Genomic DNA, 24,310 nt, shown 5'->3' on the forward strand with positions numbered 1-24,310 from the left:
TGTATTGCGCCCTCACATGATGCATATGCTGAAAGTCATACCCAGGGCAAACTTTCCCAGCTGACATGGCATAGTTGTGTTCATGGCTTGGATTTTAGCGACAAGAAGAATCTTAATTGTAAATTTGTTGTTTCGAATTTTTTATAGGTATAATTGATTGATATATTGTGAACATCTTTGAAAACCAAAGGTTTATCAGATTTTTCCAAGTTTACAAATGATGAATGGGGCACTGACGAGCCGTATGGCTAGACTGAACATAAATTTTACAGAACCTTTACGACGGCAACCTTCTATATTTTCTGATCATCGTTCGAATAAAAGAAATAAATTTCCATAGGTGACGTCATAATTGTGTCAAACTGTTAGACTTTTTATTGAACTTCTAAAAGTGGTCTATTTATTTGATAGCAAATTCTTTAAGCAAAGTTTAAGTTCGTCTTTTGACATGGACACGTTGCTACATACAAAGTGTCGAGGCGAGGAATAACTTTATTAAAAGAGCGCGAAGTCAGTTATTGCCATTCGTGTTTCCAGGAAATTGTAGCACGAGTATCTTATCAAATGTGGCAAGCGCACGTTTCGTAAAATGATAAATATTAGCTTTACGTGTGGTCGTTTCATAGTCAGACATCCACGTTCTCGCAGCGTTTTTATAGGTTTTGTTTTTTTCCGGTGTTTATACAGCACGGTACTGAAAGCAGTGAAAGAACTTTCGTTCATTGCACTCTCTGAACTTTCGTTTCGGTCACAGTCCCTGGTGGATAGAGGGACTGTGTTTCGGTGTTCACCGCGATAGTTCTGACGTCATCAGGTGTGCACAAAAGGAACTTTCAAAGTAGTTCGCTCCAATGGCCTTCAGGTCGCACCTGGCTTGGTACGCCCCATATTCATCCGCAAAATCAGACTGGCAGAAAATTATGATTATAAAATCTTTCTCAGAGAAATCAAAGTGTGCCATTGTATTTTACAGAAGAAACTGAGAACGTTTTGTAAGTTTATTACTTTAGCTAGTGGTGAAGAGGCGTATTTTGGTCCTACTTTGTTGTCGTGGAAGGATTCGAATTAAAGAAAAGACGTTATACGGTAATACCGGCAAGTGTCATCCGGTATACCGGTCCCTGCAACCTGCCATAGATTTACTGATAATTTGTCCCGTTTCCTTGGTTGTTGGCTGTGTGTAGGTAAGTACATTCGCTTTGGAATATTCCAGAACTACGAACAGCTATTTCGCGATCTGATGTGCCCTAGAATTCTTTTCACCTAAAGTCAAACATATAAAGCCATCAATGAGATCGGTGAACGATTAGGCTGTAACCGGTACCGCACGAGTGTGTGGTTTTATCTGCCGTGTACCCCTCACTTCCTGGTTCGACTCGAAGTGATGTAACTCACACGAAGTAACGCTTTACAGTTCAGGCGATCGCTGACCGTGAATACCAGCAGCAGGAAAACGGGACCTATCGCACCAATATTTGGAGCTTGACATCCAAGTAGAAGCCACCTCCACTCGCAGCCATATGATGGTCGAGGCAAATGGGTGGAGTCGTGCTTTAGGCCAGCACTGTTTGTAATGTATGAATAAGCCATAACACGACAGTTAACGGTACACAATATAATACGAGTCGTATTTACTGTAACTATAATATCTTTTAACGTCCACTTGATTGTCCCTACATTTTATTTTTTGAGAAAAAGGACTATGCACATACAGTTGGTAAGACTACACTTGTAATCTGGTAGACAAACATTGCAAACCGGTATCAAAACAATTATATCCTTGCTATGGCTGCAGGATCTCCTATATGTCTATGATAATTTAACAGATTTTTTGTGATTAAACAGTCTTATTTGGCAAAATTTTCATAAATTGTACCTGCTTCATTTGGTTTGTTGCAAAGGTCATTTGAGCCCATGCCTCTTATTTTGTACAAATTTGTGACACACCAGCACAAAAAAGCAAAGGTCGTTGAATTCTGACATAGATAAATGAATAAGTACACAGTCTGGTATCAAAACGTGTCCAGTACCGCCAACTCCCCCTTTAGCAGGCTTGTCCCAGCTGGCTCCTATTTACCTCTACACTGAACAAACAGTCAACACTCCAAAAGTTCACATTATATTTGCAACATGTTAATATTTATGCAGAGAAATCGTAAGAGAGATTTTGAAAATTAGGTTTTTCACAATGAAAAAAGTACGCGTTTCATAAAAATGCTAGTACCAGTTATTAAATTTATTATGAAATATAATTAATCTGTGGCAATGTATTAGATATGCTAGAGATCTTTTTGTCTTCTAATATTTGATAAAACATGGTAAAGCAATGAATAATCATATGAACTTCTGATACCACCGCACTCGTAAGTTCTTTCAAGCCAACATTTTCATAAATATAATATTCATAATTTTTTCTGAAAATTGATATATAAATGTATTTCGAAAAGCATTTAAATATGTTGTGTTCATTGTACAGGCACAGTTCCTTGCCACAGGTAATTTTTTACATAATTTTTTGCATGTTTTAATTATTCACAAGGGCATGATGTCTCTCCTTAACTGAGCTATTGCAAAGTAATATCTATGTAACTTACCTTTGAGATTCAAATCCCAATTTGATTCAGTCTATGTTATCACAGCCAGTCATCAAGAAATCATAAACCTTCCCATGTAATTAATGACTAAGTATTGTCAATGGAATTTGAATTTACTGTCAGGATTTATTTGAATGCAGAGAAGGCAAATTACCATTTTAATTATCAAATCACTGTTTAAGCCCAGCCACGCTCTTCTATTGTTATACTAAACTGCTTTTGTATTTTATGAACTATGTTATAAAAGTCAACGGTAATTCTTTCTGGTCTAAGTCAATTAAACTGACTCACAGCAATATCAGTGGTTTCTTAGCTGACATTATTACCGCAGTGAAATTTTGACTGATGCATACTCCAAACATATATGAAAATTTCCATTCAATCCCTCAATTTATCGCCCTATAGCAAATTCAAAAAATTGATTTCAGTGACTATATAAAAATAAAATCTAAAACAACACTGCTGGTTATTATTTCAGAAAATATACTGTAGATATATATATTTAGTTCATGGAATCTGTGAAAGGCTGTATGTCACAGTTTGTATTTTTTTTAAACTGCATATGCTTCCATCATATGCAGTCATTGAATATCAATTATTTATGTATAAGAAAGTAATGAACTAGCTGTCATGAGTTGAAATTAGATAAACAGCTGTAAGCTTTGAATAGAGTTTGCCATTATTTGCTGTTTCAAATTTTTATTTTGAGTTATTGAAATTTAGAAAAATAGTGCTAGACTTAATTGTGCATAATGTTTACAATTCAGAACAGCCAAATTTTCAATTTATTATCGCCATAATCATTATTTGTAATTTTTTTGGCGTCCAAGATATTGACTAGTTTTATTTTGCAATTCTAAATTTCATCAAAAAAGCTCCATGCTTCTACATGTATGAACACACAGCAGAATACGTAAAAGTGTAATTTTAAGTGAAGGCTTATTATAAAATGGCTGCAGTAGTCATGGTGACCAAATGTCTGTATTTCCAAAATTAATAGCATATTATTTCTGACGTTTTTGAATAATTTAAAATTTTCATTGTTTTATAAAGCAATCATTGAAGGAAAACCACAAGATTTTTGGGGGTGAATTTGACTTATGCATTTACAGGTACTTGACATTTACAAGTTGAAGTTCCATGAATAAGATGACGCTAACTTGCATAAGTTTGGCTTCTCATTGAATGACTACTTCAGGTTTAGAATTTCAATTTCAGTTCATTGGCTCTCAGGGTGTTAAATGAAGTTGTGAGATATGCACTCCGTGAATGTTGTGTGAATTACCCACAGTGGATATACATGTATGCAAGACAACCAATACAGCATTGTCGGCCATTGTAGTTTATCATGTTGGTAATGTTAACTATGCCAAACAGTAGCCAACATTTTATCAAAGAGGGTTTCTTGTTGTCTACGCATCTTGAAGCATGCGTAGACAACAAGACTGCCTGTAATAATATACTTACAGTAACCAGAGTACGGAATCGCTGCCAAGCTGGCTTGCTATGTTGAATGAACAAGTCAGCATGACATTAGTGCATACTGCAAGATGTGAAATGTCATGATCTGTGGCCTTTGCTGTGTACAGCTTTCATTTATAGTTTATTATCCAAGTGTCTGGTATTTGCATGGGCACGATGAGATGTTTCCATGTAGCGGAACTAATATCAAGTCGTAAATGGAGGGATGTTGATCTGGTCACACTTTCTGGCTGACATTATTGCCATTACGAAGTGTGCAAGTCCTCATTGAGAACATTGAGTGTAAACTTATAATGCCACCAACACAAATCATTGTAAACCATCTTGTGAGTCAAAATTGCATGAAGTACCATGTTGAGGAGGTTTATGTTTAAGTTGTAAAAGGCAAGGAGCTGGAGAGTAATAAATTTTAAAGTGGTCACTGTGTAATATATCTTCAGCTATAAATTGGCAAAGTTTAGCTGGGTAACAATAATAGTTATGTAAAACTATTATGAGGTTTGAGGTATAAATGTCACTCAAAAGCATATTTTTCTGTTTGTTGCTCGGCATAGTTGGTTCAAGTCATTTCAGTCCTAAGTAAAAAACTTCTTGACCTGACGACATGTATGGCTATCTCCTTGGTGCTTGATGCAGATTACAAATGTTGTCACCATGGTGTCTACCATTAATGGAAGCAACAATTTCCAAAGCTGTGCATCTTACAATCTTGTGGAAACCAGATACTATGCGACATGAATACTTGTGGCTGGATGGTTATAAATCTATTGTGAAAGCTGAATGTAAGTCTTAGGTTGACAGATTTCCAGCATGGCTCTAAGGTAAATTACACATCATTTCAGTGATTGAGATGCTGCCGATGATTACCTGAAATCTGATATACCCAAGGCTTCATCAATATTGCCTACAAATTGTATTTGCTTGGAAAACTAGTGTGTAATTGTGCGGTAATCATGTGCCTTGATAAAACAATAGCAGGTGGTTTGTTGAATTCATCTGGATAGTGTATTGTGCTTCAGGTGATTTCAGCTGGTTTACTATTTTCCCAGATCTATACACTGCATACATGAAGTGGTAACACGATCATGTAAAGACTGCTGGTGAAGGAATACTTGAACAATTCCTTGCTATGGGGTGTCAGATAATCTCAGTACACCCATACTACAACAGAGTTTTCCTTTTGCTGTCTGTACTAGAAAGCTTCAATCTACCTGATTTGCAATTTTCAGATAAATTGTTAAAACTTTGCAAAGTACACTACTTCATGTGACAGAAATAATGAGCTCTCAGTGATGAAAACAAGAACAATACCTAACCCATAGCAAGGTGAAATTTTAGACAATAGAGCTAAATTTGGCTGACCTTGAATGTGACCTTGATCATTGTTCTGGTTACAAAGGTTTATGTCCTCACAGCATGCACAAATATGCAAAACATACACATGGTGTGTGTATTTGTGTATATATATAATGCAAAACATAGTGTTTGTGTGTGTGAGTCTCTGTGTCTGTATGTATATATATATATATATATATATATATATATATATATAAAATAACACAAATTACTTCAAGTGTTAGTATTTATAATGCTCTGCTTTTCGCATCAAGCACTGTAATTTCCTACGAGGACATTTGTTTACTTATATATATATATATATATATATATATATATATATATATATATATATATATATATATATATATATATATATATATATATATATATATATATACATGTATGTGTATATTATATATATATATGTATATATATAAAGAGAGAGAGAAAGTATATATGTAGAGACAGAGAGATGGGTAAATAGAGAGTGTTATGTAGGGTAAGAATAGCCAATACGCATATGTGGACAGAACAAAGAAAAAGGTATTTCATGTCAGAATGATTCATACATAGGGATCTATTTTGCTCATATTGTTCATGGATGAATGCATCCCTGTACACCTCTAGTCAATCCCTGTGAGATATGAACTTCAGTGCGTTGAAAAGTGAAATTAATGGAACCCAAGACAAACAGAATGTCACCACCGATTACCTCTCAATTTATCATCACTGTGTAACCCAGTCAACCGCTGCTTACACTCTCAGTCTTCTGCTAACAACTGATATTTCATAACTGTGTACTTAGCTGTGTCACTCTCAGCTCTAATGTATTGATATCAATGCTGTGTGGATTCAACGATTTCCTAACTAATGATTTATATCAGTTTCTCATTACTCTCCGTTCTTTTCTTACAATTTGAAACCCTGAAGAAAGTTTATTATCAATATCATTCTTTAGTTTTACCAAAGTAATATTTAAGTATTATAAAGTGATCAGTCATATAATATGAGTTTGTATATAGTTACAATCTGTTGGCTATTTCAGATTTAATCATTTAATACATGTTGTTATGACCATAAACAACCAGGGTTAGTAAGGTTGGGCCACAGACAGGATACCCACAGATGGTACCATTTAAGCTTGGAATGTAATAAAGATATTGCTTATACCCATACACTTATACAATAATTTCCTTTATAATCTTATTCTGGGTAGTACATCCATCAAAACAAACAAAATGTGACATTTTCATTTACAAATTTTTATTGTCATGTGGAGGCTTATACAGACTCCACATAAATGTAAACTTAAAATTCAAGCAATGTTTAGTGTATACCTAATTACACCTTGATATTTTGGGTTGATATAAAATGAAGTTTTCCAAGTACCAGGCTGTAAAGTAATGTTGATTGTTATCAAGGAAATTTTCATTTAACTGACACAAATTCCTGTGTTGTAAGGGCTGTGTTTGTTTTCATATGAGATTAATCTGACAGAACTGTGACAATCCTGTAGTATGTACATTGCATGGAATTTGAGGTGTAGACAACTAGTGTACACTCAGTACGAACACATATGACTGAGGATCTCACTCCAGGGTCTATGGTTGTATGCACATAAAATGCAGCTTTTCTCCTTTTGTTGTGCAAATTGCCAAGTGTAATCTTATCAAAGACTCAACCAATATTACATAACAGTTATTAAGCCATACATGTAGGTAGACTGTACAGCTACTGAACACGTCATTCATACTCAAATGATCTGTTCTATGGCATGTCATACTTTATCAATATGCAAACAACCTAGACTGCTTAACCCAAATTGTCATGGTAACCTTCCCATAGCATGCAAAGGGACAAAACTGTTTTGAACTTGGAAGTATCATTTGATTCGATAATACTGTACAGTTTATGCCATCATTTACTCCTGTGGAAAATTCATTATTCACTGAGTTGTTTTTTCTTTGTTCAAAGTGTCAGACATTCAGACATATATAGTAGATCATTGCTTTTACCATAGAGCCTAATGTACAGGCTGGTGTACATATCGGTGTTCCAGGTGGCACAAGGCTGTTGTTGTAAGAAGCCTTGCTAGGCACATGCAGAACGGCCTACCACACAGAGATATACTAATTATATTATAGCCTTCATTGTCTATTGATTGTGGCTGGTAAAAGCATATATGCATGAGTCACTCAGTACTGCACAGTGCTTCTCTTGTACTTGCATGTGTACTCTGAATGCTGTGTCATGGAAGTGCTGTTCCACAGATGAACCATCCTACATAATGACATAATGTCTGCAACATCTGGAACAAAATAAAGTGCAAACACAGTCTGCCGACAATCATGTGGTGCTCTGCAATCGGCAGATCGTCCATGTAGCCGACACGAACACGAAGTGTCTGTGACCGGCTACCAGAAACTATGAAAAATAGTAAGAAATGAACTACAAAATCACTGTCAGTTTTAAGTTGCAGGTAGAATAAGTCTGTGCCTTTGTACAAAATACTATAAAAATAGTAGAAAGTGAGCAACCAGCTGAAAGTTAGTCGAGGAGACCTTAACCGCATATCATTTGCATCTCATTGTCGGCTACATGGACTGTGTGCTGTGAAAACTCCCATGTACAGCAGTGGCATTGTTGTAGTTTTATTCAAACATCTGTAATAGATCTCATTGTCTAATGGATGTCTAATCAATTTAAAACTGTCTCAGTGATCATCCCCTGAAGGTTGCATGATTTATTGTCTCATTAGCATGAACCATCTAATTCTCTCTATCAGATCAGTTATATGGATGGGGTCAAAGTTCAAACACCATGCCGGACACTAATCTTTAGGCTGGAGGCAGCCATGTTCTGTAATTTCATCATTAAAATGCTGAATTATAGATTTTTCATCAGTTTTTAAAAGTATACTCTAATAATGTGGGCAGTAAGCATAGTAGGGGTAATTAATTTTTAAGATATTGTGTAAAATAAGTATTATAGTAAGCTGTACACCTTGTTAATAATTTACTATATACCCAATATGATTAAGTATAAAAAAACTGAAGCAGTGGCCACGTACCACACTGTTGATATGTAATCTGGGAATCCATTATAAGCGTTCTCCTTCAGGCTTAGTCATGCTGACGGTCTGTTCAGAAAACTCAATTACTGGCATGGCAGTATTGGACCCTGAAATCGGCAGATAAAAAAACCGTTGCAGCTGTGTACAGTCTTCATGGATTCTTATTTGAAAAGAGATGGGAGTGTCACATTCTCTGTGGTCTGACAACACAGCCTGTATATTACATGCGCATTGCAGGCTACATTCTTACATCTACAAACAATATCATTATTCCTTGCACACTTTACAATACTCTAAGGTAGACATGCAGTTTATTCAGTGTTGCCATTGATAGGGCAGACGTTGCTATTCAGATCTATTGGATAAACAGCTGCAAAGTCCTTGTATTTTCTCCAAAGCTTTTGATTAGATGCTTTGTAGTCCAGTGGTATTGAACTACATGTGTACATACAGAACATAAGTACATTTCATTTCTACTGTAGTTCCAATGTTAGTGGTGGTGATGTGATGCGATATCTTACTATAATTATTGCTTTCAATTCAACTACACTTGAACTTGTTGAATGTTGCTAAGGCAACAATAACTCACAACTTGGATCGTCAAGTTTCAAAACTCCACTCTCTTGAGATCACTTTCTGATTGCTCATATATGTAAGTACATCCTCTTACATAACTTTGATAAAGGTTAGATGATAATGCAAATTTGTCCAAATCAGAAATCTCTGTCCTAATTCAACATTTAAAATTAATCTCCAGCTTCTGTAGGTCAAATTTTAATCAGAAGTCAGTTTTCTCAAATTCTGCCGATGAGCTCTCCTAAAACATTGAAAACTGAAGTCCAAAATGAGACAGACGATATTTTTTGTGTAGATAGCTGTGATATTGCCATTTCAATTTAGTAAAACATACATATTTCAGATTGCAGAGTGAGTGATGAAGAGATGACATATCAAATGAAATGGAACAATGTATGATTATTTTCACAACAAATCCATCAAGTATAGACTTAGGTCTGACCCAGTAGTTATAAACCATAACACCCATGGGAAGAGTATTCATATTTGCACTGTACACTGTAACACTGAAAGGAAGTGATCTTAGTGTATAAGGTTGAATTCATTTCATGACATTCTCACCAGCCAGTGCTTTTCCTGCTCCACAAACCTAGGCAAAATTATCGTCATGGTAACACCATAGCTGTTGCCATAATAGAGGCCTGTGGTTTCCTGCAATGGTTCGTGAGAGAATAAGATGTACTGTAAAGAAACATGTGACCGAAGATGTCATTTGTCATTGTCAAGTTGTATGGCAGCCTAGATTGAAAGTCTCCCATCATGCAAAAGATAGATGTTTTACATGGGAATGAATATCTTAAACTTTGTATTTTAAACTACAAGCTTGAATGAAGCCCCATTGCGTAGATCGGAGTTTTTGATTTATTGTCAGGTCAAAAGCGTTAGCACTTCCACAGTAAATTGACTCTCTATTGAGAATTGTCAGACCATCTTTCTTTTTGATTAACTGTCCTGAAAAACCCACCTAATAAAGACATCAATCATCAAATACCATTATCACACTTTTCAAAACAAAGTATCGTATTAGTTTAGGAACTCTCAAATACCCATTCTATTTATTATGATGAATTTTATATATTTTCAGTTCAGAATGGTTGATGAGTAATTTGCAGATAAACGTGCTGAGAAACTTACTTTATGAATTTAGATTCCTTCCATTAGAGATGGTGAATGAAGCCATAAAGCTTTCATAGTTCATGAATTATGCATGTACGGTACATGCGCTGATAAGACACACTGACTGATGCATGCTATTGATAGGCAGTTTTGATTTTGATGACACTGACTGTCTTGTATCTATTTCACACACCATCAGCCCCGGACTCAAACGAGTGAAAAGCTTAGTGAGAAAATATGACAAACAAAACTGTCAGTGAATTCCAGTTGATCCTATTTGCTGCCGATCAAGAAGTCGTTGATAACAGTGACAGATGTGATATGCGTTTCTAATAGGATTTGATAGGCCTTGTCCCACAGGACTGAAGTTGTGCTGCGTTTTATCGGTTCTCCAGCTTTCATGTTTGACTGTACGGTCAATCTAGCGAGTCTTAAAATCAACATCATTCTGTCTTTGTCAAAATCTACCTTTCCAATTTCCAGTTCACTTCAAATACACACTCAAAAAAGTCCTTGTAATTTACGATGATGATCATGATGGTTGGTGTACATATAAACTGATCCAGTCGTTTTACTTTTTAGAATATTTTACCAACCCAGCAATCAAAATGATAAAGTAGTATGGCTGTGACATATAAATGTATACTCATCAACTTGTCAACTCATTGTTCCGAATAACTACTATTGCACACAACCCAACAAACTCTATCTTCATAAAGAACAAAAGTTAATGTCAGTTTTCATATAGTGTGGAAGAAAGCCACAACTGTTACAGCATACCAGTCAGTATAGATAATAATAAATTTAAAAAAAACTAAATGATGAGGTTGCCATGTAATTCATTAACAATTCTAAAAATGCCAAAAATGTCTAGTATGACTCCCTTCCAAATAATTGCTGGTATTATACTTGTATACCTAACAATAAATCATACAAAATTTTGAAATCTCACCATATCTAGTGTAATGGAGATTATTATTCATGTTTAAGGTGTAACCTTATTGCTAGCAATTTTCTGTAAAGCTATTCTGAATTCCTGCTGTTGCCATGGTAACAACTATCGTCGTCTTCTGTTCAGAATGTTCTGATTGTGTAACCATAAAGCAAAGCACTGCTGAGAGTGAATGTGTCCTGAAGTTTTGTTTATTATTTCACAGTAAGTACATGTATGTAAGTTCATCATACAGATCTGTGTGTGTATGTTTTGTTTTGATTGGCGTTCAGTGACAGGTAGAAATTTCCATATGAATGTTTACATCCTGTGTTCTGAAGGAGAACTGTACGTGTACAGTATGCATTGTGATAATTCAATATCAGTGCAGGGTGTTCCACTATATCACAGTCTACAACATTCTAATGACTTCTACATGTAATGATTAATAGTTGGTGTTAATTAATAATATGGATGATTTTCAAAACAGAGACGATTAAACCCACTACTGTAGAAAGTTGATCAAAAAGTGGCCTTACTTTTGGCCTCAAAAGACCACAGTTTACAATAAGTATTTGTTCTAAATGATCGTTCAATGACATAGACTCAAGGCAAATGAGGGAAAACAAAAAGATTTGGCCTCACTGTTATGATGAATGTGTTCAGAAATATGACTTGTAATGATGTGAGATGAGCATTTTCATGCAATGATGCATAACAGTTGCCACGAAAAATGAATGAATCTAAGAAATACGATGAAAACAGGTCAGTGACAGTGTTGTAAGTTTGAGTATGTGTGAACTTATCAGTGAATGGCTAAAAATGAAAGTTAATGTAGATGCATGATTGAAATTCCAACATGTTTACTTTTACAGATGATAAGATCATTCCTAACTGTCAATGTCAGTCTAATAATCTGACCATTATTTTCTTTAACATTGTTCTTGTGATGAGTCAATATGATCCCTCTTTAAAAGCATGTATTTCCTTTTGTGTGCCTGATTTTGTTACTTGATAACCCAACCATCTGTTACATTTGTCCTGATTCAAGCTTGTACCGGAAAATGCTCTGAAATAAGCTGCCAAGTTTGTAGCATGGAAATCTCATGTTTCATGGAAAGTTTCTGGTCAGATTGTAAGTCTCTCATCGGATTTGGTTTATGGCATGATACGAAGGGTCTCTTTTACATCAGAGGTCAGCCGTTGATGATTAACTGCCACATCATATTGAACTTCACAGTTGATACCATGATAGATTGGAAATACAGCCCAGGGCTAACCCTGTAATGCTAACGCCAGTGTTTCTGAGATGAATTGTAAATACAGATTGATTTTTCAGTTCACTTTGTCTGGATAATCCACATGTCATGTACATGCAACCCAGAACAAGAAAATAGATTCAATATTAGACCAAGCGAACACAAATCTCTTTTGAGTCACCATGATTTCCTGTGTCCCCAGTGTCTTCCATCCCACTGGTTTCCATAGCAACTCATCCAGCAGTTTTATGTAAATGAAGCTTACATTGATGTTGGATTGGTACATCTTGGACTGCTGATGTTTCAGTCGATAGACCTTGTCAAATTTGCCGAAGACACTATATAGACTGTACAAGTGATGACTTGTTAATGAAAGCTGTCTTCGTTAAGTCAACATGGATGTCAGTCCAGATTGATTTGAAGATACTCCAAGATCTCTTTTCTTGCCGTCAGTTCCCTTCAAAATTTTGCTGAATGTAGGACACCTCAGTTTTGAATGGTTGATCACTTCTGTCTTGCATTGAATGCTTTATGAGGGAGGATTGTAAGAAGGTAAAGTTGGTATTTTTTATGTATGCACATGAAAACTGAATACCTGTTCTCAAATTACAAGAACATTGTGTGTGTTATAGAGACACTAACTGTTTTAACATATAATAACTTTTAATAATTATTGTCATTATTTTGTACATAAAGGTATTTCCTCATCTTCTTTGGGTATTGAATGTGGAAATACAAAGTATTGGCCTTACAACACATTTTGTACAATCTATAATATTGTTGTAGTTGACAAATGGATTCTTGTCTTGACTAAAATTCTGTCATCAACAATAACATTGGGTATCATGCATATACTGTCAATGTTGATAAGTTGAACAATATGGTATTTGATGGTAGGTTTGGAGTAGTACAATAATTTTTAGACAGAAAAATAGAAGAAAACACATCAATTAGTTTCTGCTAATGAAACTTTCACTCAATTGTTTCAGTTCTTAAAATCACAGTGACTGAATTTGGTTGAAAGTAATTCTCAAGTATAGATGAACTGGAAGATCAAACTATATGTACATAAATTTGAACTAGCTGCATGCTTTTTAGAGTTTTCAGATTTTTGTTTCAATCATCAAGTTTATATTTTACTTAAAAGGCATCGTAACCTCAGTATATGTAGGGAAAGTTTAAATTATGGGTATCTGGAATCAGGGAATTGACAGACTTAGCTTAATTTGCTAAAAAAGGATGCATTCTGAAAAGACATGTTTTACAATATCTTCTGTACATTGTTTGATATCATGTATCAACTGTTCAATGCCAAGCAATAGTCCAAATAAGAACAGGGATGTGGAAAAAAGCCGGCAACCAGCAAAATTAACCAGCTGTCAGCTAAAATTTGTCGGCTATGAAAATCGTTAGTTGTAAAAAAAATCAAGACATTTTGCACAAATTGAATGTGCCCACACACTTTGTAAGCGCCTACACTTTTGTTTTGCCGCTTGTAACCGAAATGTTCTACATCCCTAAAGAATATACGTATTTGAAATATGAAAATTACTCTCACAACCATCACCAGTATTTCTTGTCAACTTGAATTTCTGAAGCTATGTAATTTGACCTGTCTTGGGCACAAAAATAAATTTCATGGAAAATTCCACTTCATGGAAAAAGGTTTGAAATCTGTTGGGTGTGGTCACCTGTGTGTATTGTGGTAATAAACACTCCTTATTCTAGCATACGTTTTTGAATGCAAGCCAAACATTTATCATGAAAACAAAACTCTCTCAGAATTTTGACTGTATGAATGTATCATTTGTGATCCTCACCTGTGAAACATTACTTGTATAGAAATATGGTACACGGTATTTTAATGAATTTTGTGAAAAGTTTTGAAATACTAGAATTTCTTATTCATGATGATGTACATGAAGACAGGGAATATATTTCAAAACTACATCAGCCTTAAAAATCAACATTTCGCATTTTCATAACCATATCATGTAGTGTATTTTTACTTTATTTAACGATGTGTGTCACTGGCTGGCTGTTATTAACCTGAAGTGATATCCCTACCGTTTAACAAAGGATCATGGGAAATCCACCAACATTCCTAACTTTAATAATATACTTTGTCCAAAAAACTGGAAATTGCCCTTTATAGTGAGAAAATGAGGGTTCCCCATCATAATGATCCTAGCTACATGATTAGTACAGATCTCGGAAACGCATCATTGGCAGAGCGTCTAATCTATAGCAAGCTATGTAGTAATAGTACTAGTCAGTTCACATGTAATATGCTATCTTTGATGCTCTCCCCATTCAAAGTTGTTATCAGTAAATTATCAGTAATTATCACCATCAAATTATAGATGAAAAATCAAAATCAAAATTCATTTTTCTGTAGATTGTTTGTACATGTATGTTACAATAGTACAAGACAGCTTTGAAAGTTTTTTCTAATACATACAGTGTAGATACATGTAAAATCAGTGCTGAGTGCTGATAAAGGAAATTATGTCTCTCTCTTTGCCTTTGGGCTTTTCCTGTGAAACATCTGTTATTTTGCTCAAGCAGATGAGTATCTGCCGAATTTTCTGTGTTCTATCAGTTCCTGTAACATTTGTCTAGAGACAAACCTATCACAAGTCTTGATTGGTAACTTAGAGACAACAAGGTACACATACATGTACATGTCTATACATGTACATGCATTAGTTATGTTTTACAGACAGTCTAATGTCCATCCCATCAATAGTTATCTCTCTGAATGTTAAATATTAAAATAATTACTATCATCCCTTCTTTTGTTTATTCTTTTTCACAGTTCTAATTAGACAAAATGGACGACAGCCAGAAAGTTTGGGCCCCTGACCCCGCGGAGGGGTTCAAGATGGGCACCATGGTTGATATCAAGACTGACACCATCACAGTGGAACTATTTGAAAACAAAAAGGTGAGTTGTACCTTTTGTGACCAATCAAATTCATTGATGTTCTTCACAATCCATCCAATCAAGTTCATGCAATGATGTTCATGCAACCAGTCAAATGTTGTGTTACAAACTAGTTAGAGCGTTGACCAATCCACGTGTCACAACTCTCTTTCATTCATTTTCAGTTTTTTCAGATACATGTTTTGACCAACTGTAAAAATATTGAAAAATAAAATTTGTTATTGATAATCAGTTTGCAAAGTACACTTTAGAATTATTACCAGATACAGAGCAGCATGGTACTGTTTAACTTGTATGTAGTGTAATTTTTTAGAGGGACGATAGCTTTGACTTTGATAATATTTTCATTATTTGTGTTACACAAAAAAGGTGATTTTCACAATCATATACAAACAGTGAGCCTTGCCAAGTCTATGTACTGTGTAAATTATGCAGTATTGTTCTTGATAAATAAATTATAGTTGTCAACAATACATTTAGTATTGCATTTGCACTCATAGAAGTTAACAAGTTGCACATGACATGATTATTGCATTGAATAAAAAAAATTATTTTACAATCAGAATGAAAATAATGGAAAATTTATCAAAAGTTACTATTAATGAAGCATCAGTAGTATCCAGAAAACATGTTCTTTACGTTGACATGTCAATGCTATCGTTCTGGATACAGGTACAATTAACAACAAAAATGTAATAATAAGAACACTAATGATATTGATGGTTGCCAGTTTATTCATTTATCTATGTTTCTTACTGGTTTCCATCAAAGTCCCATTTTCCAGCACGACCAGTAGCATTCTATAGGTCAAAACATTCAGACAAACAATTGATAAAAAAACCTGATGAGTGACAAAGCCATTAAAAAGCCATGACAAGGGTAAATGCAGTCACTGAACTTTAAATGGTCAAACAATGAGAAACAAAAGATATCAGACATCAGATACACTTCATACCGGTATGTATTGCTTTATGGGTACTACCTAATGATGTAATTAATTATTCTGAAAACGGTAAAAATGATCCAATCTACCACTTTGTGTAAATGCATGTGTTGCTTGTAGCTTCAACAGAACAAAAATATTCAGTGGAATAATGAATTGCAATTTTGCTGGCTGTAATGTGAAAGGATAAAATGTTGACCAGAGACCAAACCATGATAACAGCTAGCAGGTAGACCATTGAAGATTATGAGCTTCACCCAAGATAACCTTCCAGGGTGGACTTTGGAAAAAGTTATCATTTTAATCAGATCACTTGCACAAAGGAAGAATAAAATCCCTCATAACCTTAAATCTTTTAGTTTTGGTGCTGTTTTGGTCTGTGCCTATTTCAAGTTTGAAACACTTGTTTTAAATTTTCAGTCATTCATCATTTTACTAGATGTAAGAATGTTAGGATTTGATGAATGTTGAAACTCAAACTGTAACTCTGAAATACTGTTGAAAATTGAAAAGGACAAATACATTCCGGCTTGCATTTATATAACTTTATGATATTTAGTCATTTTGTTGCTAACCGTGTCTCAACCAAACCATGGTTCAGCATATAATGTCACATGGTTTGGTTTGACTTTGAATAGTGTGACCAGACCCATTAAGGGAACTAGAGGTCAAAGGTGAAAGTGCGCTCCTATCCAATACCGTGTTACACAGATATATCTACACTGTACACTGTACATGTAGGTCTGTTCACATGTGATGGTGTGATAAATGAAAGATAAGTGCATTTGATGGTAGACTGTTCTGATGAAAAACCATTGACAAATACCTGCAGAAATTCAGATTCAATGATTCTGGCTACAGCAAATAACTTTCAAAATTATCTGTGGGGATGAATTACTGCACTAGAAAAAACAGATACCTCCGCAAGACATGAACAGAAACACATCAATTCTTGACAACAATCCTGTAACTGCTGGGAACACTTTTCAACATACATGTACAAAGCCAGTGGTAAAACACGCTCTTTCCGCATGTTCAAAATAAGGCTTGGAGGGATACAATTACTGTGTATACCCTGCAAACAATCACGCAGAATTTAAGAAAATGGTAATATTAGGGTTATGTATACCTGACGGTAGTTTTGACTTGATTAATCACTGATGCCGATAGCTTTCAGACAATGGGATTTAATGGAAAGTTATATTTAAACTTTAATCCACATGAGGAAATATCTGAGTACCCCATAGGCTATGGATTGACATAGAAAGATCTGATGTAAGAGAATGTGTTACATTTTATACACACAGTGTATACACCTCAAGCACAGAAAATAAATATTTTTGAGCCAAGTTTTGGATCCCTTCCAAAAATTGTTCATACCCAAGACATTTACAATAAAAATCACAAATTTAAAAAAATCAAGTAAATTATGTTGTATTTGTACCTTCTGGATTTCATAAAATGGATTGTAAGTCTACTGCAATGGATATCACATGTATAAGACTTCAGTTGTGATAGAACATATGAACAATAATGAGAAAAGTAACTCTTCCTGCACGCAGGCTTACTTTCATCTCAAATTTATCAGGAAAGATGTGCATTGTTAACCTCCTTGAAGATTGAAAGTACATGTAAATAATTTTTGCAGTGAGTTTAAGGGTACCGGGTCTACAAGCTTGTCAGTCCGGAGATTTGGCGCAGTTACTCAATGAAATATTCTACATTTATAACACATTTTACACATTTGTAATGTAACAGTACCAATAAAACTCTTTAGAATTTCTTTTGAATTTTGACATATGTTTCTTACATTTGATGATTGTCATTGTCTTTTTCCCCTGTAGCAAGTTGTAGCACCCTATTCCAGGGTTTTCCCAGCTGAAGAGGATGACAACAAAACAGTGGATGATAATTGTGAGTATCATATCATTACAAGAATTTCAAAACAATTTCTTTTCCCGTCACAATTGAGTCACAGAATTGAAAAACAAATATTAAATAAAGAATAATCATTGTGAAATTACAGCAAAACTAATCTTTGGACAACAGAGCTGGGTCACTGTAGAGGTACATGTAATGGTGGCAGCCATTTTGACTACACTTGGATATTCATAGCAGCAGTTGTCATGGTATCCACACAGAGGTCAGGTGCCATGAGTTGAAATGAGATGCTTGCCATATATTTACACAATAATGGCAGCCATCATATTAGTCGTTTCTGTATAGTACATATGTACGATAAAGGTACTTCCATTAAGGTAGAACGCACCTCGGGGAAAGACATTCGTACTCTCAAACTTTTACAGTTCTCTTCTGATATACCACATGTGGGGGTTCATTTTAAAGCTCTTGGTGAAAGAAAACTTTTCACTGGCTTAGTTTTTCAAAATTTGAAAATTTTTATTTTTCGCCATAGAGTTAACACAGGGATGGCGGCCATTTTGAATTTCTAATATCGGTAAATCTTGGGTAATTTGTTTCTCTAGTACCAAAATTTGCACGGTGACCCCCTATTTTTATTCTTGATTTTGAAAGAGAATGATTGAAAGATTCCTTGAGGAAAGTTAGAGCAAAAGTTTAAGTCTTTCACTTTCGAGGTGCATACTACCTTAAAGGGGCAGTAACTGTGACTTTTGATGGATATTTTTCTCTACTTTTATTTTGTATGTCAATTACAAGTGCTTTATCTACTCCCTAACATTCATTCACCTTTGGAAGAAACTGGCCATGCATTACAGATTACCAGACATGAAGTACGAACTGTAGAGAATATTTCTATCACCTGAAAACTTAAACAGATGAAAATAGTATTGAATGACTGTTTAGTTTGACAAATTGTTAGTTCTAATGGTTTTTTTGTATCATTATGTACATAATGTACCTTACCAAAATCAACCATGAACTCCAATACTGTCTTGCATGTACAATATTATAAACAATAGTTTATTTACTGTCCCTGTATGGTTTTTAAAGTCATTGGGTGAACTTGTGAGCTCAGTGGTATATGTTCCAAGTAGACACCAAAAATTAGTGATTTTGTCTGTTTTCTCAGGACTATTACATGTATTGTTTGTGAAAAGTGTCTTTCAGTGGCCATTCTAGCGTGTTTGACTTTTTCCTTACCAATATATTGGACTTGTATGGTTAGATGCCTCTGTTTGAATCTTTAGCATTAAATGTTCTCCACAACTGCATATTAAACTTAACAGCGCAAATTTTTATTATACAAAAAGCTGATGATATTCCTAAGCAACTTCAAAATTTAGAAGTAAAATCTCAGAATGTTGAAGTTGATTTAGGAATAGCAGCTACAGTACAGACCTCGAACTGAGTATAGACAGTTGACAAAAAAAAGATAGGATTTGTATAAAAGGGGAATTGAAAGACAATTCTAATCTGGTGTATCGAGAGAGATTTCTGTGATGGTAGTACACTAAATGTTGAACATGGCAGAATTGCATTAGTGTAGGAAAGAAATTATGTGTCAAACAAACTAACCAAAACAAGGTCATAATATTTACCAAAATTGATAAAAAATTATTCTTCCACATTACTATTTATCACGTTTGAAAAAATATTGATACCATATCTTTTCAGTGTTAGATATTGAAAACCTTCAAACCTTACAGAATTTTAAGGAATAGGTTATAAAATTTCCAACCAGGAAAATTAAAATTTGCATTTGAAAGCTGTGTCTCATGTGAAATGCTTTTCATTAGCCAGAGGGAGATTTAGCCCTGAGATGCTGTCTGTCTTCCACCACACCCAAAGAAGACGTAAACATTAATTTCATCGTGGATACATTGAGGCAGATGTGTTTGTTAATATCCTGACACAATAAACCCTGATTGCAACATAGGTCATCATCAGGTACATGTAGTTTCAGACCCAGTAAAGGAAATGAGAAATTTACATTAATTTTTCAAGAGGCATTGGAGAGTGATCTGTGTAAATGACTGAGACATGTACACGGCCATTGTCCACTATTTTCTCATTGCAATGATGCTGAATTTTGGATTCTGTATGTATTTCTCAGACATTTCTATGGCTTGTCAGGTTGTTTTGTATTCCCAAATGATAACATAGAGGTGTAGTTTCACAAGGAACAACATATTGATTCAGTATCTAACACTGATAATACACATTTATACATGATACAGATTGCATTTTCTGATACACATTGCAAATGAAATGAAACAGCTCGTGCTCAATGTGTTTCTTTCAGTTTGTTTGTTAAGGGCAGTAAGCATGTAAATGTTGCCAGGGTTACCAAGTAATTTTACTGGGGTTCCCCTTGGTATATCAATACAAGCAGATTAGGGGACAGCAGCAATGTTACCAGGGTGCTCTAATCATTTACCAATTTTCCTAACCTTAGCAAACAGGGACAATCCTGTAAACCTCTCCATCACAATGGTTTGGCCCAATCCTATTTTCTTAAAAGTCAAATTTGGACCTCTAAACTGCGAAATAGGGGTTAAAGGATGAAATGATGCCATGCAGTACGGTGACAATGCTGTAACTTCTACATTATTCTCTCAGTAAGACTTAAATATTTTGAAATTAATATTTGCAGAAGAAGAAAAAGTCAAGTCACAAAACTGTCTCCTTTAATATAGGAATCTAAGGCTGTGTACAAGCAGCAGTGTCATGTGTCAGTAACCATAGTCTGGAAAATATTTGTATGCTGGATTGTGCAAAAGTAATAAGTAAATAAATACCGTAAATATGCACTACATTCTATTTATAAATGTTCTGTCAAAGCATATACATGAAAAATGTCTGTAAGGACAATACCATATGTTACTGCTTCAATTTTTAATTACGACAGCTGGTGGGTCGAAAATTACAACCAGCGTTTTAAATTGATATTCAGTGTTTCAAAGCTGTACTGATTTGAAAATCCCTTTGTTGTGTAAGGAGAGGCATCTAATGATTCACATGGTGTTGTAAATGCACCTGATAGTGTCATTGAAATTGAAGGTGTAGATCCCAGGTGTCAATCCCTCACACTCTTTGCTAAATATTGTGAACTTGAAAATGGAAATACTTGGTCCAAGTAAAACACAGATTTCCAAGTGCCCAGGTGACTCTCACATGATAAAAACGTCTGTTTAGATAATTTCACAGTAAAAGACTGAAAGAGGGGATCATTTTCCTGAGCATGTTTTCTGTCTGTGAATTGTCACAAGCTAGGCAACCTCTGCTGTGACATTGATAGCGTTCAGTAAGACAAATGTACAACTCGCGTGTGAAAGAAAAACACTTTATGCCAGAAAGTACCTGGAAAATCTCATTGGAATTTTCAGTGCTGTTAGAAAATGGAAATTTTATGTAACTCTTTCACTGTCTTGGGTATTTTTCCTCATGGAAAACTAATAGCCCCAAATCACTAGGTTTTTTAACAAAAACGTGGCATGCTTATTTGCTCAGCAAGTGTAATTTTTGTCAGCTGATAAATTCAGTGAGTTACTAGTATAACAAATTTGATCTGTTGACCTCTCAAGATAGCCTCTCCATAGTTAAGTAAACAATCTAGCTCTCCTTTCCTACCCAGCGTGTCATTTATTCTGCAATTAAGTGAACTGAAAATATCTGCAGGAGAGAAATTCGCCTGCAGTAAAGGGGGAGAGACTTCGTCTTGATTGTTGATAATAAATTGCTTGGGTTGGGTTTGATTTACATCGTGCATGGTTCAGAAGTGAGAATTTGCAATCAGGGAATAATTTGAGGTATCACTAGGGACTCAGTTTTTTGTCAGGGAAACTTTAACAGCAGGGAAAAAATGATAGATCTCTGTGTGTGACACCAATAGAGCATTAGAACAGTTTTCAACAAAAAGGGGTCAACTTGTACATAATGTGCTTCACACATTGGAGCTTTTTGTTACCTCTCCTTAGTGTATTCCTTCACAATATTGTAAGAATTTTATCACTTTACAAAGATATTGACAAACTTAATTTAATAGCTAAATTTTGAGTAATCAATCGAAGAATCTATTTTCAAGCTTCGTTTTCATCCTTTGGTTTTCTTGAATGAAATTCATATATACATTATGAAAATTGTATCAAAATATTGATATCAGATAAGTTTTGGGGTTTTTGTATTTTCAGTGTTCTTCATGCAAACCGAAAATTGGCAATATAAATATAAAAACTTTGGCACACCCAAAGTATATTGAATGCAGTTTGCATTGTGTTATCAGCTGGCATACAGCACCTTTCACAATAACTTTAAAACACAAAATTTGCATGACATGTAAATAATTTTAAATTGCCACATGGCTGTGCATGATCCCAGTACACTACAATTTTTGTAAAGCAGTATAACTCATGTCTGTTTTTCCACCAAATGACACAGCTCTTTGACTGCTCACATAGCTTAATTTGTTTATGTCATTAAAATGTGATTGGATTTAGGCATGACACAAATCATTTAGATTAGTCTGGCAATCAATACATGAAAAGCAGTGATGTGTGTACAGCACAGCAGCTCACATCAATAAATGACAGCTTAAATATAAGTTAAGTAATGATGTCATGACAAAATTTTGATTCAAGGTGTCACTGTCATTGGCAGACTGTCACCTGGACAGATACAAAATTTTGATTTGATTTGGTTTTTAATAGCAAAAACCAACATTTCTATTAATATCATATTAATATAGGCAGAATTCTGGTGATTTTCATCATTATGAAACATACAACCTTCATAAGCTTTCCTAAAAAATAAATTGCTTTTCTCATGCAACTGCAGAAAACAGAATGTCTTTGAAAATAATCAAATCCTTGCAAAAAAGTAGGAGAAATGGCAAACAAACCACCGACAATATTTGATTTTGAAATCCGATAGCTGCATGCTCAGAAATATAACTATGTTGTATGCTATGAAAATACAAGATACATTGAGTACATTTGTACATGTACCTTGAGTTGCCTTTCAACACCTACTTGCAGCAGACATTATCTAACCAAATATCACACATCTGCAGACTGTTTTAGCAACTTCCAAATTTTGTAGTTTAACAGTAATAGACTTCTTTAAACAGCAACTACAAGCCATATATCATTTTACTGGTTCCTCTCTCGTAGTCTTTTTGTTGTTTTTGTTTGAAGGCAAAAAACACCTCTTTCAAGTCTTGAATTTTTTTTGCATAATGAATTTGCAAAACGAATAGGTCATAATGTCCATTAGCAGTTTCCATGACAACCATGTTGTCATGGAGATCCCTATGTGTGTCTGAAAAGAAGGTCATGTGTAATTGGCTTGGAATTGTGCCCCCATTGTGAGCAGACTCCATTTAGGCATGTGGATTGGAAAAGGGTTGAAAACAACCCCAACATACAGTAGATACTGGTTTGATTATCATCTGTAAAATTACTAAAATGACAGCCAAATTGTACAAATTTTCAAGCATATGATCATCAAAAATGTGATCTGCTCTTGGTTTGCATGAAACTTCCTTCACATTACGATTGCTTGGATTTTTAATACAATGGTTATTGCTTTTATTATCATGGGTCCAATGTTTTCTGAGCAATCTTAATGAAAATGCTGCAAAGAGATATCTAGAATGAAAATGCAGACCTTTTTAGTTCTTTTTAGCCTTGACTTTGGAAATATTGAGCTAAATTTACACAGGGACCGTAAAAAAGTCCTGTGTACATTTTCTTCCAAATTGTGGTTTACCAGAACATATTTGTATGAGAGGTTACAAAAAATTGGCACACGTCCACTGTACAATGTACTTATAAAGGTCTATCATGTCTATGGCATGTTTCTTGTCTTTATTTCTTTCCCTCTTTCTCTAGTTTTCACTATGGTTTGTGTTTGGACAGGTTAATTTCAAATTCACAATTCCGAAATTTAGTAAAACCCTCTCTCAACCTGCCTCGCCACAAGATTTTTCAAACCTGAAAATTCCTTCTTGAAAGTTGGTTCCTGACAATTATAGTTTCACTGGCATTGCAAACTGCTTTTAGCCAAGCTGTGTCTACAATAGCATTGATTTCTTGTAAATGTCATTCTGATATTATGATGTAGACACGCCC

At 34.8% G+C, this 24,310-nt stretch overlaps 1 protein-coding gene across 1 annotated transcript in view; it reads left to right on the plus strand.

Annotated features, from left to right (window-relative positions):
* Nucleotides 1–1,050: 1,050 nt before the first annotated feature.
* LOC139141874 (unconventional myosin-VI-like) overlaps nt 1,051–24,310 on the plus strand; it is a 63,009-nt gene continuing 39,749 nt past the window's right edge. The window contains exons 1-3 of the mRNA XM_070711629.1: nt 1,051–1,184; nt 15,188–15,316; nt 18,104–18,173. Of these exons, the coding sequence (XP_070567730.1) occupies nt 15,203–15,316; nt 18,104–18,173 (184 nt within the window). The 5' untranslated portion in view covers nt 1,051–1,184; nt 15,188–15,202. The remainder of the gene's footprint in view (nt 1,185–15,187; nt 15,317–18,103; nt 18,174–24,310) is intronic.

Source organism: Ptychodera flava, chromosome 10 (assembly GCF_041260155.1).
Source record: "Ptychodera flava strain L36383 chromosome 10, AS_Pfla_20210202, whole genome shotgun sequence".
Taxonomy (NCBI): Eukaryota; Metazoa; Hemichordata; class Enteropneusta; family Ptychoderidae; genus Ptychodera; species Ptychodera flava.